The following is a 19,424-nucleotide window of genomic DNA, read 5'->3' as shown; positions in this document are numbered from 1 at the left end:
GGTGGGAAAGGCCAAGGGCAAGAGAAGAACGTCAGAGTGGAAAGTGAAAGTTTTTCCAAGTATGGATAAAAATAAAAGAGAAATGAGAGTGGATATAGAACCGCTAGAAAATGAGGCAGGAGAATTAATAATGGGGGACTAGGAGATGGCTAATGAACTAAATTAATATTTTGCATCCATCTTCAGTGTGGAAGACACTAGCAGTATGCCATTTGTTTATCTTTCAGGATGTTGTAGTGTGTGAAGTAAGAGAAGTGGGTGCAGTTACTGTTACAAGGGAGAAGGTGCTCAAAAAGCTGAAGGACCTAAAGGTTCACCTGGACCAGAGGAACTGCACCCTAGGGTTCTGAAAGAGGTAGCATTAGAGACTGTGGTGGCATTAGAAATGATCTTTCAAAAATCATTGGACTCTGACGTGGTGTCAGAGGACTGGAAAATTGCAAATGTCACTCCACTCTTTAAGAAAGGAGGAAGACAGCAGAAAGGAAATTTTAGACCAGTTAGCTTGACCTCGGTGGTTGGGAAGATGTTAGAGTCAATTGTTAAGGATGAGGTGATGGAGTACATGGTGACACAGACAAGATGCTAAAGTCAGCATAGTTTCTTTCAGGGAAAATCCTGCCTGATGAACCTGTTGGAATTCTCTGAGGAGGTTACAAGTAGGAGGCAGCGAGTGGGAATAAAAGGATGCTTTTCTGGTTGGTTGGTGGTGTTCTACAGGGCTCGGTGTTGGGACCACTTCATTTTATGCTGTAAATAATTGACTTAGATGATGGAATAGATGGCTTTGTGGCCAAGTTTGAAGATGATATGAAGATTGGTGGAGGGGCAAGTAGTGTTGAGGAAACAGGTAGGATGCAGAAAGATTTGGACAGATAAGGAAAATGGGCAAGAAAGTGGCAAATGAAATACAATGTTGGAAGATGCATGATCATGCACTTTGGTAGTAGAAATAAATGTGTGGACTATTTTCTAAACGGGGAGAAAATCCAGGAATCAGAGATGCAGAGGGACTTGGAAGTCCTTGTGCAGAACACCCTGAAGTTTAACTGGCAGGTTGAGTCACTGGTAAGGAAGGCAAATGCCATGTTAGCATTCATTTCAAGAGGTCTGGAATACAAGAGGAAGGATGTGATGCTGAGGCTTTGTAAGGTACTAGCGAGGCCTCACCTTGACTACTGTGAACAGTTTTAGGCTCCTCATCTTAGAAAAGATGTACTGGCATTGGAGAGGGTCCAGAGGAGGTTCACAAGGATGATTCCAGGAATGAAAAGGTTATCATATGAGGAATGTTTGATGGCTCTGGGTCTGTACTCGCTGGAATTTAGAAGAATGTGGGGGGGGGGGGGAACTCATTGAAACCTTTTGAATGTTGAAAGGCCTAGACAGAGTAGATGTGGAAAGGTTGTTACCCATGGTGGGAGAGTCTAGGACAACAGGGCACAGCCTCAGGATAGAGGGGCACCCATTCAAAGCATAGTTGAGGAGAAATTTCTTCAGCCAGAAGGTGTTGAATTTGTGGAATTTGTTACCACATGCAGCAGTGGAGTCCAGGTCATTGGGTGTACTTAAGGCAAAAATTAATAAGTTCTTGACTGGACGTGGCATCAAATGTTACGGGGAGAAGGCTGGGAACTGGGGTTGAAGAGGAGGAATAATAAGGATCAGCCATGATTGAATGCGGAGCAGACTCGATGGGCCAGATGGCCTAATTCTGCTCCTGTGGCTTATGGTCTTATAGTGTAAGAAAGAGTCTGATAGGAGAGGAGAGTGGATAGTAGGAGAAAGGCAAGGAAGAGGGGACCCAAGGGAAAGAAATAGGCAGGTGAGAGGAAGTGAAGTGTCAGAGTAGGACTCATAGCATCTGGGACATGCCCCCTTTTCTTATTACTACTATCAGAGATGGTGCAGGAACACAAAGACACACACTGGACAGTTTTGGAACAGCTTCTTCCCCTCTGCCATCAGATTTCTGAAAGGACCATGGACACCACCTCGCTGTTTATTTATCTTATTTCTAATTGTAACTCGGGGGTACTTTGTATGTCTTGCACTTACTGCTGGTACAAAACAACACATTTTCAGGTCACCTCCAGTCACCTGGCAAAGGATGCTCCCCAGACTCAGGAGACCTACCAACCTACTTCAACACCAGTGGACGAGCAGGAAGGGCTCCTTGGATAAGTCACTGATTGGACTGCGTGCTACTTCTGCTGGTTTTGGCTGAAGCGAAACTTTCCGAAGCATTACTGGTGGACCTTTGCCCAGCGTTTTCAGGGAAAATTACAATGGCACACAGTGTCTGCGACGCTGGGACACCCTGTGGCTGGGAGGTGGACGATGTTTGGGTAAGGGCAGGGAGATCGTGACAGACTGGCAGAAGAAGGCAAGCTGACAGAGTGCTTCTACAATCACAGGGAAGCTGGCGATGCTCACTCCCTTGCTTCAGCACCACTCTAGGGCACACACTGCCTTGCCTGTGGCTTTGAATGTTTCCGTCTTGGCTGCTGAAGCTGATATTAGCACCATTAGTCAGTTGTGTGTGCACATAGGGAGTGAGTTAAGAATGCATGTGCTGCCAAAGAAAGCAACCTCATATCCTTTCTGAAGGCTATGTGGAAAGAGTGCAGGCTTCGTGGCTTTTCTAAGATCTCAGTCTGCCCTCAGGGTCAAGGTGTTACATTCTGTGTCACAATTGGAGGCTCAGCACAAAATCCGATTGATGAAGAGTGTGGGATGAAATACAGCACATTGAGCACGGACCTCAGAGCAATTGCCCTGGTGCGTTCATCTTGTGCGGTCTCTTTGCTCTCTCTACCTTTCCACTGTGTCAAAGGTTGGCTGTTCGACAACAAGGACTGAACCCGTGCCTGTGACGCATGACACCTCTGGCTGAGGAACCTACACAGATCTGGCAGAAAGATGCAATCAAAGCCATTCCTCCAGAGACTCAGACCACCAGGGAGCGTGCGTGCTTGTGTCTCTTCCTCCACCAGGGAGTGTTTCTATTTGTGTGTGTGTGTTGTGAGCAGTTTTGGGACCTTATCTAAGACCCTTCTTTGGGTCCTTATCAATGCTGGCATTGGAGAGGGGCCAGAGGAAATTCATGAAAAGGATCCCAGGAGTGGAAGGGTTAATGCATGAGGATGGCTCTGGTCCTGCACTCGCTGAAGTTTGGAAGTTTGGGGATCCCATTGAAACCTGGATGGAGTGGATGTGAAGAGGATATTTCCGATAATGGGAGAGTCCAGGACCAGAGGGCAGAGCCTCTGAATATAAGGATGCCCTTTAGAACAGAGATGAGGAGGAATTTCTTTAGACAGAAGGTGGTGAATCTGTGGACGGCTGTGGAGGCAAAATCATTGAGTATATTTAAGTGGAGGATGACAGGTTCTTGATTAGTGAGGGTATCAAAGATTATAGAGAGAAGGCAAGAGAATGGGATTGAGAAGGAAGGAGAATGATGGAGAAGACTTGATGGGCTGAATGGTCTGAGCCTTATGGCCTTATAGACATTGAGTGGGAGGCCTGATTCTCTGATTCAGTGCATGAGATTGCAATGACTTGAATCCAGCCTCTGACTGTTCACAAATGCAATCATAATCTACACACTGGGGTGTGATCAGCTGGGGATAGTTTGTGTTAATGAGCAGGTGTACTACCACTGAGTGTATTTATTGTATGGAAATGGGCTTCACAGACAGTTGCCCTTGAGAAGGTGGTCGCAAACTGCCTTCCTAATCCACTTCATTCCTTTCAGATTCAGATTTATCTATTGCAACATACAGTGAAGTGCGTCATTTGCGTCAACCACAACATGAGTAGCGATGTGCTGGGGGCAGCCTGCAAGCATCACCTCACATTCTGCTGCCAACATGGTGTACCCACAGTGCAGAACACAATAAGTACCAAAAGCCCCTCACCTCCCTCCTGGTCACCGACACACACGGACAGTCCTCCAACCCTGGGACAGGCCTTCAGCCTCCGGTCTCCAGGGTTTGACCATCGGATTTCGACTTCCGCACTTCCAAAGGTTGCGTGGTGTGTTTCCATAAAATCCGTGGGAGGCGCGGTGATGCGGCAGGTAGTACTGCTGCCTTACAGATGCACCGGCCCAGGTTTGCTGTCCGTGTGGAGTTTGCATGTTGTCACCTTGACTGCATGTGCCTCTTCTGTTTCAGAAGTTCTCTGGCCACTGGAAATTGCCCTGAATGTGGTGAAGGGTACAATCAGGGACGGGGAGGTGGGGCTGGGAGAGGATTGAAGGGATATGGGCAGAATAAAGTAGATTTAGATTAGGATTAGTATAATTAGGTTGCTGCAGACCCTGTAGACAAAAGAGCCTTTTCCTTGCTGTTTGACCATATCATGACCCTTTGGAAGTTCTGTTATTTACTTTACATCAACGCTTGTGAATTTGACACCATCGCTGTGTGATTTTTGTGTTTGCTCTATTCCTGGAAGCTGTGCTTTCTGCCTTAAATATTGTTTGTTTTTCATAATTCCTTGGTAGCTGTGATGAGGACTGCTTGCCATGAACTCCATTAGCCATTACAAATACAGCATGTAACCGTAAGAAATAGGAGGAGAATTTGGCCATTTGGCCCATCGTGACTGCTCTGCATTTTATCACGGCTGATTTATTTTTCCTTTCAACCCCATTCTCCTGCCTTTTTCATTTAACTTTTGATGACCTTACTAATCAAGGTCCTATCAGCCTCTGGTTGAAATATACCCAAAGACTTGGGCTCCACACCCATTTGTGGCAGTCAATTCCACAGATTTTACCACACTGTGGTTAAAGAAATTCTTTCTTGCCCCTATTGTAAGGGGGTGTCCTTGTATTTCAGGGTCCTACCTTCTGGTCCTAGACTCACCCACTGTTAGAAAGATCCTCTCAACATCCACTCTATCTGCTGCTATCAATATTCATTAGGTTTCAATGATAACTCCCCTCGTTCTTCTAAATACCAGTGAGTACAGGCCCAGAGCCATCAAGTTCAAAGCAAGGGTTAACATTGTTTGTTAACACTTTTATTCTTGCCACTATTCTCGTGAACCTCCTCTGGGCTGTCTCCAAAGCCAGCACATCCTTTGTTATGTATGGGTAGCAAATTACTCACGATACTCTAAATGTGGTTTGAATAAGGAGATCTGTGGAATGTTTAAGGGAGATCTGGGCCAAACATTAGCAAATGGCATTAACTTAGCTTGGAACCATGATCAGCATGGACCAGTTGGGCTAAGAGGCCTGGCTTCACTCTATGATCTTGAGTTTGTTCAAATCTTGCAGAGTATGTGTGGGACACCAGTAGAAGATGCATCCTCCGTGACCACTGATCAATTTTGTGATTGATTTTCCGTTAGACACAGAGACAAAACATTTTGGAAATCAAAAGACTGCAGATGCTGGAGATTTGACATCAAAAATGCCAGAGACACTCAACAGGTTTTGCAGCATCTGCAGAGAGAGAGAAAAAAAAGAGTTAATGATCCTTCATCAGAACTGGGAAAATAAGAAAACGTCTTGTCTTGGTACTTTGTAAAGTTTGTTATTTGTCGTCATTTTTGCTGGCACGCTCACACTGGTATAACTCTCGGTGACCTTCTGTGTCTTGGGACTCTTCCTTTGTGACTAGCCGGACCAGTTTTAATCACAGAGCACGAGAATTCTATAACATGATCATCATGACACCATGTCAAAACTAAGAAAAGAATCAAAGTTGCTTGAGATTACCTTGTGTGGCACATTGGCACCCTTGGATTTGAAAGTTATTTGCAATGAAAATGTTTCCAGAATCGTCAGAAGCATCAAACTGTTGTGAGGAGATATCCTCAGTGAATGAAGACGATTAAAAGTTCATCACTTATCATGTTGACAGGTACACCTGTGTCAACCAATACATTGATTTATGAAAACTGTTCACTCGTACCTATGGCTGAGCACCCTGGCAACAGCAGTGAAAACTAGGATGATCTGAATTCTCATTGACTTCTGCACTCGCCTCAGTGTGCGTGGCCTGTTCCGATGAGTTCACATTCGCTGGATTTGTTGAATGACAAATGGTGGTGGAATAGTTGAGATTCCCTCAAGACTTTGAGTGTTCCCCCTCTTCCCTACCCCAACAGGGAATCTGCTTTGTCTCTGAATCTTGTTCCTTTTTCACATAGAAAGGTGCAGCAAGGAATAGGCCCTTGACCCATGGTGACCATGACACTAACTCTTTCTGTGCTGTAGTATTCTATGATTCTATTGCAGGTCAATGGGACTAGGCAGAATAGTTTGGCACAGACTAGATGGAAGAAAAGGTCTGTTTCTGTGCTGCAATACTCTATGATGCTCATTTAAACTAATTCTATCTACCTGCACATGGTCCATATCCCTCCATTCCTTGCCTGTTCATGTGTCTGCCTTAATGCTTTTGTATTTCCTGCCACCATTTCGCCTGGCAGTATGTTCCAGACACTCACTCCTGTGTTTAAAAAGAAATCGCCTCATCAATTCAAAGAAGATGAGTAATGCAGTTTGTTAGACTGGGAGCTGGGGAACTGGAATGCAAAGCCTGTGTCAGACATGACAGAGGCATTTAAGAGTCTCTTAGATGGACACACAGATATGAAGAAAATGGAGGGATTGGGAAGGGATTAGCTTAGTCGACTTCTATTAGTAGTTTAATTAGGTCAGCACAATATCATGTGCTTATATTGTTCTATGCTCCAGGTATTAATGTGTATCTTCTATAAACTATCAACTCCCAGCTACTCACATTATTTCCATTTCTCTCCAGCTGCCGCCCTCCTGCCTTCCCCTCCCAGTAGGATTCACCCATCACCTGCCAGCTTGTGCTTCTCCTCCTCCTTTTATTTTGGCTTCAATTCCTTTCCTTACCAGTTCTGACGAGGGGTCCCGGAACGAAATGTTGATTGTTCTTTTAACCTCCGTTGATGCTGCCAGGCCTGATGATTTCCTCCATCATTTTGAGTGTGGTTAATCCAGATTTACAGCACCTGCAGTCTCTCTTGTGTCTTCAATAAACTTTCAAGTTCAAGCTGTAGTCTCTAATATTTGATGATGAGGGTCCTAAATGATGGCTTCTTGGGGCATTGCCTTTTGAATATGTCATTGATGTTGGGGAGACTAGTGTCCATGAAGGAGCTGACTGAGCTTACAGCCTTCTGCAGCTTTTTTCCAATAGATTTAACAAACTCTTCATTGAAAAGGTGCAGAGGAGATTTACAAGGATGTTGCCTGGATTGAGGAGCATGTCTCATGAGAATAGGTTGAGTAAATTCGGCCTTTTCTCCTTGGAGTGACAGAGGATGAGAGGTCACCTGTTAGAGGTGTATAAGATGATGAGAGGCATTGATCGTGTGGCTAGTCAGAGGCTTTTTCCCGGGGTTGAAATGGCTAGCATGAGAGGGCACATTTTTAAGGTGCGTGGAAGCAGGTACAGAGGAGATATCAGGGTTAAGGTTTTTACACAGAGAGTGGTGAGTGCGTGGAATGGGCTGTTGGTGGCGGTGGTGGAGGCGGAAACGATTGGGTCTTTTAAGAGACTCCTGGATGGATACATGGAGCTTTGAAAAATACAGGGCTATGGGTAAGCCTAGGTAGTTCTAAGGTAGGGACATGTTCGGCACAGCTTTGTGGGCCGAAGGACCTGTATTGTGCTGTAGGTTTTCTATGTTTCTATGAATATTGTACTACAATGACTTCTGTCCTTATGATTGTTCCCAAGACACACTGCATCCTCAGAAATGCAGAGTCGTAAGAGGAAATTAATGCAGCATTTGCTTTCAAAAAGCACTTGTATCAACATAACAACACCATAGACAATAACGATCTGGTTTTATTTCAAAACTTAAAAATCATTTTCCTATCAATCTCTCCACTCTATCTGACGGGGACATTGTTAAGTTCCTGTGTTCCTTGGTGAATTATTTTACATAACAGAAAGTGTTAGAGCTCAGCCATTTTGTGCACAGTCCCTCTCTAATTTTATACTAACAGCAGGTGATATACTGTCTCCTAACTGTGTCCCTTAAAATCTGGCACCAAGGAAGCTTTAACTCAATTAAATTGCTGGAATAAGCCAGAATACAGTGCAGCTTTGTGAAATTCAATCTGGAGGTTTTCTTAGTCCTGGGTGTGGCTGAGGTGCCGCACACCAACATGCAATATCTCACGCTGTGCCTCTTCTTTCTAACCCAGTGTATTTCCTTTCACAGATAGCTGCCTCAGGAGGAACACTTCCCCCTGTCAGCACACTGACTGCCCTCCATGGCTTGCAACACAACCCGCCGACTGTAGCCCAGCAGACCCAGAATCTCATCATGGCTTCCTTACCGAGCGTCATGGCTATCGCACCCAGTGACTCAACCTGCCTTTCACCTGCACTAGCAAATGGAGGAGCTTCTGCACTGGTGATTGGTAAGTAGCCACAGAGATCCTGCATGGTGTCAGTGGTTGGGATATCACCTGTCACTAAGGCTCTCCAAGTTGGCACCAATAATTTTACACTAAGCCTGTATTAAGCCCATTTTTTCTTATCACAATCCCATTAGCCTACTATAGTTCTACAATTTTGGGGCAATTTACAGTGACAGATTAACCTACCGACTTGCATGTTTTTGAGACGTAGGAGAGAACTGAAACACCCAGAGGGATGCATCTAATCACAGGGAGAATATGGGTAAACTCCACATAGACAGCATCAGACGTCAGGATTGAACTCAGGTCTCCGGAGTTTTGAGATAACGACTTGATTGGCTGTGCCATTGTGCCATGGTGTAGCAGCTGTAACATCCCATCAGGGATGCTGGGGTAATTTATTTCCTTGAATATCTCAAGTAAACATTATAAATCCTCCACAGACGTACTTTGATGTGTAATGACGGTTATTAACTACGAAAAAATGGCAGTTGTTTTGTGTACAGTATAGTCTGATCTCCCAAATGTTGTTGATGTAGCCTCATCTTTGGTGGAGGTGTAAGGAGGCTTATTCCGATAAGGGTTGAGCCTTTCTTTTAACCCCGTTAATATTTCAAGCAGATATGGTCTTAGATAACATGTAGGTGAAAGAAAAAGTACTGGAATGTTTAGTAGAAGCTGGAGAGACCTCAAAACCCAGACACTTCTTAACCACCCATAGTTGGCAAATATGGTGGCTGGAGTGATGTTCGTACCATCCGAGTGCTGTGGTCTGAACGTCTCAACTAGATTTCGGCTAAAGTCATCCAAAAACATCTCACCTGTAGGGGCAAATGTTACGTGTTCATCTAATACAATAAAAAAAGTGATGGATTTTACATCAGTTTGTTCAAGACATTTCATTCAAAAATTCTCATTCAAAGAAATAGCATTCCAGCCTACCATTGATTCAAATGAGAAGTTGATGTTATGAAGATTTGTCCAAGAATTTTTACTTATTCCTCAGAATACAAGGACGTCCCTTTAAAACAGAGATGAGGCGGAATTTCTTAAGCCAGAGGGAGTTTCATTGCCATGGATGGCTGTGGAGGTGAAGTCATTGGTTATATTTCAAGTAGGTGTTGAGAGGCTCTTGATTGGTAAGAGTGTTAAAAGTTATGGGGAGAATGAAGTTGATCAAATGGTGGAGCAGACTCAATGGGCTGAATGGCCTAATTTTGCTCCTATGTCTTGTCATATGATGTTATGATGTATGATGCATCATGACCTTCATGATGTTAGGAAATGCACTACAGCCAATAGAGAACTTTTGGAGTATAGGCACTGTGATAGTGTAGTGAACCACATCATCTAATTTGCACACATTGGCCCACTGGTACCAATGATACAAATGTTTTTATCATCTGCTTCAGTATAGTTCATTGAAGGATAAATAATAGCCACAAAATTAGGTGGATCTCCATTCAAAGTAGTGTTATGAAATGTTTTAATTTCTTTCGAGAGGGCGGAAGGAACAGTGGTTTTTCTGAGGTGCCAGCCTAAGTTTTGTTTCTGAGTGTGTAGAATGGAAATTAACTTCACAGCTTCTCGACACTGAGCTTTCAGTTGTGAATAGAGTCCTACAGTTGGGCTAAAACACAGGGTTCATGTAATTGTTGCTGACAAGGTGATACTGTTCTGATTACACCTTAATCACTCCCACTGCCAATGTATCAGAACCTTCTCAGGTGAGAAGTATGCTGAAACTATCACCTACCTCTTGGGTGGGTGCAAGAGGTGGGAGGGCAACTGAAAGGAGCAAGAGAGTGCGGTTGGTGCCTATGGACCCCTTCATAAGGAGGTAATCAGGGGCAAGGGAGAAGTAAAGCTTTGGTGATGCCTTGAAGTATGTGAATGAAATCTTGTCCTCTGAAGTGCTGTCTTTGCTGAGTGCAAGATGAGCATAATTACATTCCAACAAGGATTTCCATCAATGAGTGCTCTTGAATTAAAAGTTTAATTACTATTTTACTAATGTCCAGTGATGACTTGCCTGAGTGTGCAGGCATTAAGGAGGAAGAGGAACTATTTTTCATTCAATGCAGTGGAAAAGACAAACACAGCTGACTTTGAAGTGTTATATTGTGCCTCTCCAAAGCTAAAGTACTTGCAGTGGCCACTTTATTAGGTACACAATGTACCTAATAAAGTGGCCACTGAATACATGTTCATGGTCTTGTGCTGCTGTCGGCTATCCACTTCAAGGTTCAACATGTTCTGCATTCAGAGATGCTCTTCTGTACACCACTGTTGTAATACGTGGTTATTTGTCTCGTGTATTTAATATCTCAGAAATATCTGAGTAATTTTGTAAAAATGTTACTGATCAAGCATTCTTTATTTGTTTATATAATTCATTTTGGATTATATATAAAAATAAGTGAATTGCATACCTCATAAAACTACCATGTGATATGTGCCCGCCTCGCTTAAAGTAAACTGAACTAAGACTCATATCATTTTGGACTCCTTTGTTTTCCTTTTAATCGGTTTATTGTTTGGGAGTTAAAAAATGTAACAGTGGCAATGAGACATTGTTAAAACAAACCCAAGATGACTACCTACCTGTGAAAGTTCAGCACGTATTTTTCAGAAGGGAAGACATGATCGAGTTTAAACAAAGAGGCAGAAAATGTATGCATTCGCAGGTTCATAAACAGAGTACTGGCTGATAATAATTGTAAAAAAAAGAGCGGAAATGGTTGGCTGTGTTGGAAAGATTGACACCTTTCTTTGCACAACAGACAACTGGATTTTGTATATACAGTACATTGAGCAGTATTTTAAAGGAAATGGAATAGTCAATAAGAAACAAGTATCAGTTTTGCTCAGAAGATTGGATTTAAAGGCACACAGTTTACTTAGGAGTTTGACTGCTTCAACCAAACCTGCTGAAACAAGTTTTGCTGATTATTGTGAAAGTAATCCAGGAGCATTTAGAAGTGAAATAGTTGTTGAATGCTGAACACTTTAGGTTTCATTAGTGGAATCAAAAGAAAGAGGAGTCCATTTCAGCATACCTGGCTGAAGTGAGGAGATTCTTTGAGCATTGTCAGTTCAGTAATGGGCTTAATGACGCGCTGAGAGATCATTTAGTTTGTGGAATCTTACAAGAAAGCTTTCAAAATTGACACCTAACTGAAGTAAAACCTACATTTAAAAGAGGTTGAAATTGCTGTTTCAATAGAGACAGCAGACAAATGCAATTGAATTGCAGTCAGCAATCAAATATGACTGTGTAAAAAAAAAATTCAACATCTAAGCAGAATCTGGCCTGGCCAAATGAATTGTGTTACTGTTGTAGCAGGGGCTCACGTATACCAGACCAATATAGGTTTAAAGGTGAAACTTTCAAAAAATACAACAAAGCAGGTCACATACAAAGAGCTTGTTGATCAAACAAGTATAAATAGAACTGCACAGAGGGAGAAATAAATAAAAATTCAAGTCCCAATTTCAAAAAAGAGCACTAATCTGCATGCTGTTGATGAAAAATCTGATGATGATGATGATGAGGGTGACACAGGACTGATTAGCCTTAAGATTTACAATGTAAAAACTAACATTAGACAAGTAATATTGCTTAAACCAAAAGTTAACAGGGGATTAATAAGGCAATACAGTGAACTAAATGGACCTTCCCAAGATGAAGATGCACAAGCTAGAAGAAGAAAAAAGAAAGCGAGGAAGGGTGTCCAGAACTGTCCGAACCACTTGCTGCAGTACCAGAGTCGATTCCTTTAACCATCATGGAGGAGGCCTCAGAACCCGAGATTGTTTCACAGCCACAAGTCTCCTGCCAAGCAAAGTGATCCTCCTTGTCAGGAAAGACTTATTCTCCAAGAGTAAAAAAAAGCCTCCACGGTGATTAAGTCTTTAGGCCTGAATGATGACAATTTAAGATTTGCAATGCTGAGGATGTCTGTGTACAGTATACAATAGTAGTTGTATTATATAACATTCTGTGTAAATAGTTGACGTTCATTCTCCATTGAGTTGGAGTTTATAGCCATGCAGGGAGGAGTACTGTGTACTTAATGTTTCAGTTATAGTTGAGTAATCTTGTAAATATGTTGTTGATTAAGCATTCTTTGTTTGTTTAAACAAGTAATTATGGTTTCCGTAAAAATCAGTGAATTGCAGATGTCATCATGACATGTGCACTCTTTGCTTAAAGTAAAACAAACTAAGACTCACATCATTTTGGACTCCTTTGTTATACTTTTAGTTTAAAGTTTTGGAGTTACAAAACATATTTTGAGTTATTCTTGCCATTTTGTCATTTGGAATATATCTGGCCATTCTCCTGTGACCCCTCTGATTAACAAAGAGTTTCTCCCACAGAAATGCCACTCTGGATGTTTACTTTTTTGGGGGGTTTTTTTGCATCATTCTCTAAACTTAGAGACTATTGTGCGTAAAAATCCCAGGAGATCAACAGTTTCTGAGATACTCAAACCACCCTGCCTGGCAACCTACAGTCATTCTACGGCCAAAGTTACTCAGATCACATTTCTTCCCCATTTTGGTGTTTGGTCTGAATTAACAATTGAACCTCTTGACCATGTCTGAATACTTTAATGCTTTGTGTTGCTGTCACATGATTGGCTAATTACATATTTGCATTAATGAGCAGGTGTACATATGTATCTAATAAAGTGTCCATTAAGTGTATTCATACCCCTAAATCAGGGTAGTGAGTTTGGATAAGCAAAACCACCTAATAATCTGTCATTGTCTCTGGGAGCATTCTTCTGTGCTCTGCCCTCACTTCTCCTCTTCCTTTCCCCTCTATAGCATCTATTTAATCTGGAGGGGCTAATGATCATGCAAATTTTCATCATCACAGGCTGTGTTTTGTTTCTCCCTCCAGTTTTAGTAAGTCCTTGATAGTGCTGTTTGTTAACCAAAAGGGCAAGATAAATCCTGACGACTGATGCAGATTAATCACAGAGTGACGTGAGCATGAGGTTATGTGTTCATAAGTAAATAGACCAAAACTGCTGGAAACGCTCAGGCAGCTCCTACAGAGAGAGAATTTATTGTTGAGGTGCCCTTTCAGTACAACGAGCCCGCTCTGCCCAATTACAGACATGTGACCAATGACCCTACTAACCTGTATTTCTTTGGAATGTGGGAAGAAACCGAAGCACCTGGAGGAAACCCACCCAGAGAACGTACAAACTCCTTACAGACATGGATGGGAGTTGAACCTGTGTCACTGGCTCTCTAATGGCATTATGCCAACTGCTACGCAATCATGCCACCACAAACTGTTGACAACTTCCCAGCTCTTTGCTTCATCCCTCCCCCTCCAAGTTTCACCTATCACCTGGTGTTTCTCTCTCCCCTCCTCCCAACTTTCAAATCTACTCCTTAGCTTTTCTTCTTCAGTCTTGCTGAAGGGTTTCGGCCGGAAACATCGACTGTACTTTTTCCATAGATGCTGCCTGGCCTGCTGAGTTCCTCTGGCATTTTGTGTGTATTGCTCAGATTTCCAGCACCTGTAGACTTTCTCTTGTTTCAAAAGTGTTCATTTTGCTTCGATGTTTTGAGCCAAGATGCTCTGTCAGCACTGGTGAAATGTCTGGGCCCAAAACTTGGACTTTTTATTCCTCTCCAAAGATGCTGCTTGACCTGCTGGAGTTCCTCCAGCGTTTTGTCTGAGTGTTGATCTGGATGTCCAGCATCTGCAGAATTGCTTGTGTTTATGTTCATTTTGCTGCGTAGCTCTCTGATCGTGTGTAAATTGTTATATATAAACGGACTGAGGGCAAAGAAAAGGTGGAGAAAACTCCAAATCCTTGGAGCAAGCTCAGCAGATCCTGTCACAAAACAATCCCTTAGATTGTCTACAATATGTGTTGAATTAGAGCTTATTAATGTGTCCCGCGGTTTCAACATTATGGAATGCACCAGTTTAAAAAAATATTGCCTAACACAAATATTTTCGATTGTGCTTTCAGGTCTCACCACAACTCAGGCTCAGAATGTTCCGGTCATTAACAGCGTGGGCAGCAGCCTGACAACTCTTCAGCCAGTGCAAATTCCTCAGCAGTTTCACGCCCACCCCCAGCAGCCAATCATGCATCAAGTCCAAGGTCACGTCGCCCAGAGCTCATTCATGGCAACCATGGCACAGCTACAGAACCCACACGGTGAGGCACTTCTGTTTATTGTCATTCCAGTGGGTTGAGGCATCAAAGACAGACTGCCACCCTCACTGCTCCAACCTGGCCCCCATCACTTCGTACCTGTTAGGATTTTGTGAGAGATGGGTCTGAATTCATTTCACAGACCATTGCAATTTGCAAATATGCTGATCAGATATTCTGGGAGCAAAGGCAGTGAAGTTTCTTCCTTCCCGCAGAAAGTGTGCTTTCCTTCGAAATTCCTGAACCACCAGCAGTTCATGCAAAATAATTTCATTTGTAGTAGAAGTATCTCATTAACTGCAATAAAGATCTTCTCGAGCAACTAATGAAACCATTTGACCTGATGAATGGGTGCATATTAGCTAGGTAAACCAACAGAAATTGTCAATTACAGATTGCCTCATGGGCTTTGTTCTTTAAACACTAGGTATTTCTAACATTAGTAAGCATTGCAAATACATGAAAACAGGATAGCTTGCAGTATTAAAGCCATGGTTTTGGTGCTATTTCTCTTAATTCATCTACAATTGGTCCCTATGAACAGTCTCAGCTCAGAACATCAGCTGTTCATCCCCCTCCACAGATGCTGCCTGACTTACCGAGTTCCTCCAGCATCTTGCGTGTGTGTTGCATGAGGTTGCCTGCGCCTGCAGAATCTCTTGTGCCTGCACTTGATCCTTTTCCACTGCAACTCCTGGAAAAGAGCATCTCCCAGTAACACACTGTGATGTTAGAGGAAATTAAACAAATAAAAAAAACTGCACAGGTAGCTTCAATCTGTTTTCACCCTGTAGACAAATAATACACACTCTTTGAAAGAGCAGGGAACTGAGGGCTATGGCACAGAAGAGGAATTGAGGTCAATTACCTCTCAGCTGAATACTGTATGTTTATGAGTTGTATTTGTAACCATTATCTTACATTTCTTTCTACCGAGCCTTGGCTCTAATTGAGCTCCCAACTCACCTTTGGAATTCACAATGTTGTACTATGTCAGCGTTACAGTGAAAGTCATTGAAAGTTGCAGTGTTTAGTTGAACATTAAACATGGTGAATGTAAGCATCCATTACAATTATTAAAACCTAGGATCCCCAGGACTTGAATTTTCAGAAAGTATTTGACAAGGTGCCACATGTGAGGTTGCTTAGCAAGTTGAGAGCCCGTGGTATTATAGGAAAGATACAAGTATGGATAAAGTAGTGAGTGATTGGCAGGAGGTAAAGACTGGGAATAAAGGGAGCCTTTTCTGGTTGGCTGCCATTGACTAATGGTGTTCCACAAAGGTTGGTGTTGGGACCGCTTGTTTTTAGATTGCATATCAATGATTTGGGTAATAGAATTGTTGGCTTTGTGGCCATGTCTGTGGACAATATGAAGATATGTGGAAGAGCAGGTCAGGTTGAGGAAGTAGAGAGGCTGCAGAAGGACTTGGACAGACTAGGAGAATGGGCAAAGAAGTGGCAGGTGGAATACAGTGTTGGGGAGTGTATGGTCATGCACTTTGGTAGAAGAAATTAAAGACTTAGACTATTTTCTAAATGGGGAGAAAATTCAAAAATCTGAAGTGCAAAGGGACTTGGGAGTCCTTGTGCAGGAGATTGGGGCTGAGTGGGAAATGGATCAGTCATGATGAAATGATGGAGTAGACTCGATGGGCCAAATAGCTTAATTCTGCTCCTATACCTTATGGTTTTATGGACACTGTCGTACATTGTTCACATCACAAAACCATCCACTTGAAATTAAGTAACCTGCTAATCTGATCAGCTGTGGTTGCCTTCTGTTGCTTGCATATTAGCTGTCTTTCTGTTGTAGCATTTTGTTGGAAAAATTGACATCCTGCTCAAGGTGAGGTGTTATATGTGACATCTGAACTTTCTTACTTTTCTTTGAGTCTCCCTTTTTGAAGCCTTTATTGGCTTTAATATTGTGCTGTTAGTAAAGTGTAGCTGAAAACCATTTGGCTTAAAACAAGAAGTTGTGGTCCTCATCAGAGATGTCTTGCTACCAGATAACCTGTTGAGATTACTTGATGTCTTCCTCAACCTATGTAACCAGTTTGCTGCTTCTCAATAACACATGCTTGCTGTTCAATCCATCAGTGGTAATCTAGTGTGAGTTGTTTCAGATTGTCATGTTTTGCTGCTTTTAATCAACAGAATTCTCTCTAGTTGAGAAATCACTTGGGCACATCTTTTTCCAAAAGCCTTTTTGGAGCCAAACAGTTTGTACTGTTGATTCTCTGAGAGTTCCTGTCCCTTAAATGCCTTAGTCTCAGTAGTCCAAATTTACTGTTGGAGCCTCTCGTAGATTCTATCACACTAGTTAATTGTGATATTTAAGTGATAAATATACTGTAAATCATGAGTTTAATTGTTTTGTGGGAACAGTACAGTACAATACATATAAAGTTACTATAAGAAATATGAAAAATATAAATACAAGTATTGCAAAAAGAGAGCAGAAAGTGAGATAGTGTCCATGGTTTCATGAGCGTTCAGAAATCTTGATGGCGGAAGGAAGAGAAGCTGATCCTGAAATGTTGAGTGTGTGTCTTCAGGCCGCTGTACCTCCTCCCTCCCTCCCTCCCTGATGGCGGCAATTAGAAGAGGGCATGTCCTGGATGGTGAGGATCATGAGTGATTGATGCTGCCTTCTTGAGGCAACACTTATTGAAGATGCCCTCGGTGGTGGGGAGGCTCGTACCCCTGAAGGTGCTGGCTGGGTTTACAACCCACGGCAGCTTCTTTGCCTCCATTCCTCCATATCAGCAATGCTTGGGCACTGCTCCCTGATACAGAAGCTGGATACCCTTTGCTAGAAAATTATCCCACTGAGAGTTAGAAATGCAGCTTTGGTGTAACATTTTCAGATGTGATAGGACTTTAGTTTTACCTTCACCCACCCACCACTGCCCACACAAAGAACCAAGTCCTAACAAGGGAACTTGTTTTTAATAACCATGAATTACTGTAAGATAATATTAATTTTGCTATTTCTCCAAAATCCCTTTGGTACTGCAATCTTGCTCTGAGCTCTTCATTTTTATTTTCAAGAGACAGTACATTCGCCAGCAGGGTAGTCAGCAGCGGGAACCTGAGGCCTCTGTGTTTCAATTGTACCTCAGACTGGCTTGGTGTCTGCACTCTTGTTTTCTTAAAGGGGAACTGGACACACTGCTCGAGTCTGTAGTCAGGGATCTGTTAAAAACAATGTTGTTTAGCGAAGTACCCATGTCTGTGACTGTGGAATTCAGCTGTAGTGGCTCTAAAATGGAATACTGGGTGATCCCCATCAGAAATGCATGCAAATTGTGCCATCTTGTCAAAGTCACCTTGTCATAGTTGCCTTGAAAGGAGAATGGCTGGATGTGTTAGAAAGGATATTTCTGATGGCCACCAGCATTAGAGGAAATGCAACATCCCAGTTCTTGTCTGACTTGGACTCGACAGCCTTGTTTGACAGTACAGTTCCTGTGCTCACCCATGCTGCCTGCTGGTGAGACGCAAGAGACATTTATAACATTGCCTGCTAGCCAGATTCCCTTGGAAAAGGAGGCTAAAGCCCATAATTATTCTGATTGAAATGTGGGTAGTGATACCATATTCATGAGACCAGAGTTTCCAGCTTTGGATTCTCATAGTTCCTTCCTTTATTCACCTTTATTCCTCTCTTTATACACCATAGTGTTCATGTTGGTACCACAAACATAAATAGTGCCAGAATAAATTTACCTTTATTCTTCATGACAGTACTTTGACTGGTTTTCACAAGCCCTGGAGCGTTTACCAAGCCTTGGGCAATTATAACTGAATATTTTACAAGAGCTGAAGCTTTGGTAAGATCTGTGGATAGGATATTTATGTACACTGGGAAATGTGAATACAGCTCATTTTGTAATGACTAGTTAAACTTTATGGTATAAAGATTAACCCAAGGAGAAGCTGAGGTTGCCACACCCTTCTCATTTTATCTTGGAATGATTTTGGAGCCTGGATCCTGCCAGATGATACAAATAAATGAAAAAAAATTTCCAGCCTGGGACAACTGTGAATTTAGATATTTATGTCTAAGGGATGTGTTACTTTTTAAAAAAAAAATGGGATCAGTGTGTGAGTGGATGCCAGGAATAGGAACTAAGGAACTTAAAGAAGCAATAACTCGAGACACCTCCCCCACCCGCCGTGAGTCTTTGCATCTACAGCAATTTCTCATTGTCATGTTACAATAACATAAACTATTCCTCCCAGTCTATGGTGTCAGCTTTGCTGGGTATGTCTGACACTGACACTAACAGGATCCTGTTATCAGCAACATTACTGTATCTGCCTGTAACAGCCACATTTACACACACTTGATCTCACTCTATTGGAGATAAACCCTTTTGCCTGACCCATCCCCATCCCACTTCTTTGGAACTGAGCCTAACTTGCTTTCTCTCTTTCCCAGTTCTGATAAAGGGTCTCGGGCCTGAACCATTAACTCTTTCTTTCCACGGATGCTGTCTGACCTGCTGAGTCCTTCCAACAGTTTCTGATTTTGTTTTCAGATTCCCAGCATCTGCAGCTTGGTTGATTTTCATAAGTGTTTGACTGTGACTGTGAGTTCATTTTTCACAACCAGCCTATGGGCCAAACCTGCCCTCTCAATAAGTTGCAGTGAAATCAATGTGACATGCTGGAGGAAAAGAAGTCAGGGTGGATAAAAACCTCTCCCAGTGTGGGTTGTCTGCTACATTTTATGACCTAGATCGAAATTGAAAACAATGTAACCTAACAGTGGACTTAACTTTCACCAT

The 19,424-nt window shown here is 42.5% G+C and overlaps 1 protein-coding gene across 4 annotated transcripts in view; it reads left to right on the top strand.

The window, feature by feature from the left end:
• Positions 1 to 19,424, top strand: part of hnf1a (HNF1 homeobox a) — a 239,282-nt gene that overhangs the window by 142,553 nt on the left and 77,305 nt on the right. For all 4 annotated transcript variants that reach the window (XM_059988327.1, XM_059988328.1, XM_059988329.1 and 1 more), the window contains exons 6-7: positions 8,230 to 8,431; positions 14,437 to 14,628. In XM_059988327.1, coding sequence (XP_059844310.1) covers positions 8,230 to 8,431; positions 14,437 to 14,628 — 394 coding nt within the window. The remainder of the gene's footprint in view (positions 1 to 8,229; positions 8,432 to 14,436; positions 14,629 to 19,424) is intronic.

Source organism: Hypanus sabinus, chromosome 13 (genome assembly GCF_030144855.1).
Source record: "Hypanus sabinus isolate sHypSab1 chromosome 13, sHypSab1.hap1, whole genome shotgun sequence".
In the NCBI taxonomy this organism is placed as follows: domain Eukaryota; kingdom Metazoa; phylum Chordata; class Chondrichthyes; order Myliobatiformes; family Dasyatidae; genus Hypanus; species Hypanus sabinus.
The sequence above is the reverse complement of the archived record's forward strand: the minus strand, read 5'-3'. Positions and strand labels throughout refer to the sequence as shown.